The 3,375-nt window shown below is 36.9% G+C and overlaps 1 protein-coding gene across 1 annotated transcript; it reads left to right on the top strand.

Annotated features, from left to right (window-relative positions):
• The first annotated feature begins 693 nt into the window (after positions 1-693).
• Positions 694-1,782, top strand: LOC107153135 (trace amine-associated receptor 3). The gene has a single exon (XM_015498646.2). The coding sequence runs from the start codon at positions 731-733 to the stop codon at positions 1,760-1,762; it is 1,032 nt and encodes a 343-aa protein (XP_015354132.1). The 5' UTR covers positions 694-730; the 3' UTR covers positions 1,763-1,782.
• The last annotated feature ends 1,593 nt before the right edge of the window (positions 1,783-3,375 follow it).

Genomic DNA, 3,375 nt, shown 5'->3' with positions numbered 1-3,375 from the left:
TAGAGTCTCAGATAAGCTATAAGACTCAAAAAACAAGAAGGCAAATGAGAACAGGAAAGGAGGACATAGGAAGAGAGAAAGGGAGTAGAAAATAGAGAAGCTATAAAACATTGGCTCTGGTGCATGGTTTATCTCACAGATGTGTGGCTTTCAGCAGCTGTGTTGAAAAGTCATGTTTTGATATTCCACAGCAATATGCCATTTCCAATTCCTAAAATACATGCAGACTTTATGCAAATAAAGAATTCAAATTATTAAAAGAACGTATAATGAAAACTTTGTGACTTAACTTAGATTTTGTTTATCAAGTATTTTTAGGGTGAAAGTGATGTTTGCTTATTGTAGTTCAAGAGTTAACAGGAAATTGGCTGTTCAAGGTAAAAGTAAATCAAAACCTCTTGAAAATCTTTCAATACATTACCAGGACTAAAAGAGTCATAAACAATCCCATGTTGATTGAATGAATGGATGGAATAAATAATTAGTAAAATAATTAGGAAAGAAGAAGCAGCTGAAATTTTTCATTTTTGTTGGGCAACAACCAACTCAGTAGGCAAATATAGCTGATATAATTTTAAATATTTGAAATAAGTTAGAGTTGAAGTGAATTAATAACAGATGATTTTGAACCCTATTATACTACCAGGAGCTGAAATTTGCTTGGGATGGTTTTCAGAAGAGAACAAACTGACTCATCCTGTTGGAAAGGAATTTGAAGTGACAAAGCACCATGGATCTAACTTATATTCCCAAAGACTTATCCAATTGTCTCAACTTTGGAAACAAATCCTGCCCTCCCACTCATCGCTCTTTTTATGTCCGAGTGATAATGTATTCGGTTATGACTGGAGCCATGGTTATCACCATCTTTGGAAACTTGGTTATAATAATCTCCATATCACACTTCAGACAGCTTCACTCTCCTACAAACTTTCTGATCCTCTCCATGGCAACTACAGATTTTCTGCTGGGTTTTGTCATCATGCCATACAGCATGGTGCGATCAGTGGAGAGCTGCTGGTATTTTGGGGATGGCTTTTGTAAATTCCATGCAAGTTTTGACATGATGCTAAGCCTGACCTCCATTTTCCACCTCTGTTCCATTGCTATTGATCGATTTTATGCTGTGTGTGACCCTTTACACTACACAACCACAATGACAACCTCAATGATAAAGAGATTGCTAGCATTTTGCTGGTCTGCCCCAGCTCTATTTTCGTTTGGTTTAGTTCTATCTGAGGCCAATGTTTCTGGTATGCAGAGCTATGAGATTCTTGTTGCTTGCTTCAAATTCTGTGCACTTACTTTCAACAAATTTTGGGGAACAGTGTTGTTCACTACCTGTTTCTTTACTCCTGGCTCCATCATGGTTGGTATTTATAGCAAGATTTTTATTGTTTCCAAACGACATGCTCGAGTCATCAGCAATATGCCTGAAAACACAAAAGGGGAGGTGAAAAATACCCTATCTAAGAAAAAAGACAGGAAAGCAGCTAAGACCCTGGGTATAGTCATGGGGGTGTTTCTAGCTTGTTGGTTGCCCTGTTTTCTTGCCGTTTTGATTGATCCATATTTAGACTACTCCACTCCCATAATTGTGCTTGATCTTTTGGTATGGCTTGGGTATTTCAACTCTACTTGCAACCCCCTCATTCATGGCTTTTTTTATCCATGGTTTCGAAAAGCTCTTAAGTACATTGTATCAGGAAAAATATTTAGTTCCCATTCAGAAACTGCTAAACTGTTTCCTGAAGCACATTAATGAAAAACCATTACAGAAGTTAATAGAATATTGAAAATGAGATTGCTATTACTTAGTCCTGAAGTCTATACCCCAGATTACTATGTTATTCTTTGAAATTTCTGTAATCCCAGTTCTATAACCTGTACAAGAGCTACTTTCAACATCTTGAATCAATCAATGAATGTCTTATTTATTGTTAACTCTGTGTGCAATGTACATCGTGGGGAAAATGTACAAAAGAAATATAAAACAAAGTTTGGAACAGGTGCTACTAGATTTACACCCAACTAAAGCCAATGTAAATAAAGAGATGGTTTTGTTTTCTATCTGATTCTACTTTGCAAGTTCAGAAAAGGGAAGATCCTTGTGACTAATTTGAGCTTTTAGACATTCCGCTGTCATTTATTTAAAAAAAATCTAAAAATGCTTTACATGACATTGACATGCTTCTCTTAAATATCTTAAATGGTTTAAATGCTACATGCCCCCACACCCCATGTCCAGGCTTCTTAACCAGCTCTGAACATGCTGGGTTAAAGGGTCACCTTTGCCCAGGGTTTCCAATGGCATTTACCCATGAGAAGCACTCTTGAGAGATCAGTGGAGGGAAAGAGGGTAAAATCAGGGTACTTTTCTGCAAACCTGCCCCAGAGATGGCTGTTTTCCTCTAAGAAAGGCCATCTCAAGTCCCTTTCCATGCAGTCACCCTCTCAAGAGTTCCTGTAACTGCTCCATTCCCCTGCTCCTCTGATCTAGCTGGGGTGGTGGCTCCCTCCATTGCTGCTCCTGGGTACAACTCTGTTTCTTGCTGGTTTCCTTCCACCAGCTGTCCTCACACACCTTTGCAAACACACCCTTCATTAAACTCTCCTCAATCAGCCATGGTGACTGCACCATCTGTTTCCTGCTGGACACCTGAGTAATGTAATTTTCATTGCTCACAGATGATGTTTTGAAACCCTCCCCAACACATCAAGTTCTATATTAGCCTGATTTGGCATTTCTTTGTTTTTCCACATTTAATTGCTCTGCTCAGCTCTACATTTCTCTGAAGGAATCACTGACCTCCCCAATAAGTAGTTCACCCATTCGCTCCATGGGGACTACTTAGCCTCCTCCTCCACTGGCCACAGTTCTTTTCGCTTCTAAGATTTCACTGTCAATTTGAGATTTCTGGTGTCCTGATTGTCATTGTTGATTCTTTGAGGTAATTTTGGCCTTTAAAATTAATATTTCATTTGTAAAATAATTCCGAAACACCTAGTCTTTCCTAAAATCTTATTTCTTTTTTTTTTTTTAAAAACATCACAATTTTTTCACAACTTTCCACAACTTTTAAGCAGCAGTTGCAGCCTAACTAATTCCCTTTATGTTTTAGTTGTATTCATCAAACTTAAATGTTTAGGTTCCCTTTGTGGTTATTAAATTGTCAGTCTAATATCTTAACTTTTTCCAGTACTTTTAATAAATCTTGCTAATTTAGTGATATACTAATGTGAATTTTAAGATTCTTAAAAAGTAGAATACCATTTAGAAACTTAATAAACTCCTCAATTGAAAATTCATATATAAATCAATTTTTAATAATACATCTAGGCAGAATCACAAAGCTATTGTAATAGATATTTTTG

Source organism: Marmota marmota, unplaced genomic scaffold, assembly GCF_001458135.2.
Source record: "Marmota marmota marmota unplaced genomic scaffold, marMar, whole genome shotgun sequence".
Classification (NCBI taxonomy): domain Eukaryota; kingdom Metazoa; phylum Chordata; class Mammalia; order Rodentia; family Sciuridae; genus Marmota; species Marmota marmota.
Note: the sequence above shows the minus strand (reverse complement) of the source record. Positions and strands in the feature narration are given on the sequence as shown.

What these genes read in the sequence shown, in the direction of transcription:
- LOC107153135 (XM_015498646.2), top strand. Translation starts at nt 731, where the DNA reads ATGGATCTAACTTATATTCCCAAAGACTTATCCAATTGTCTCAACTTT.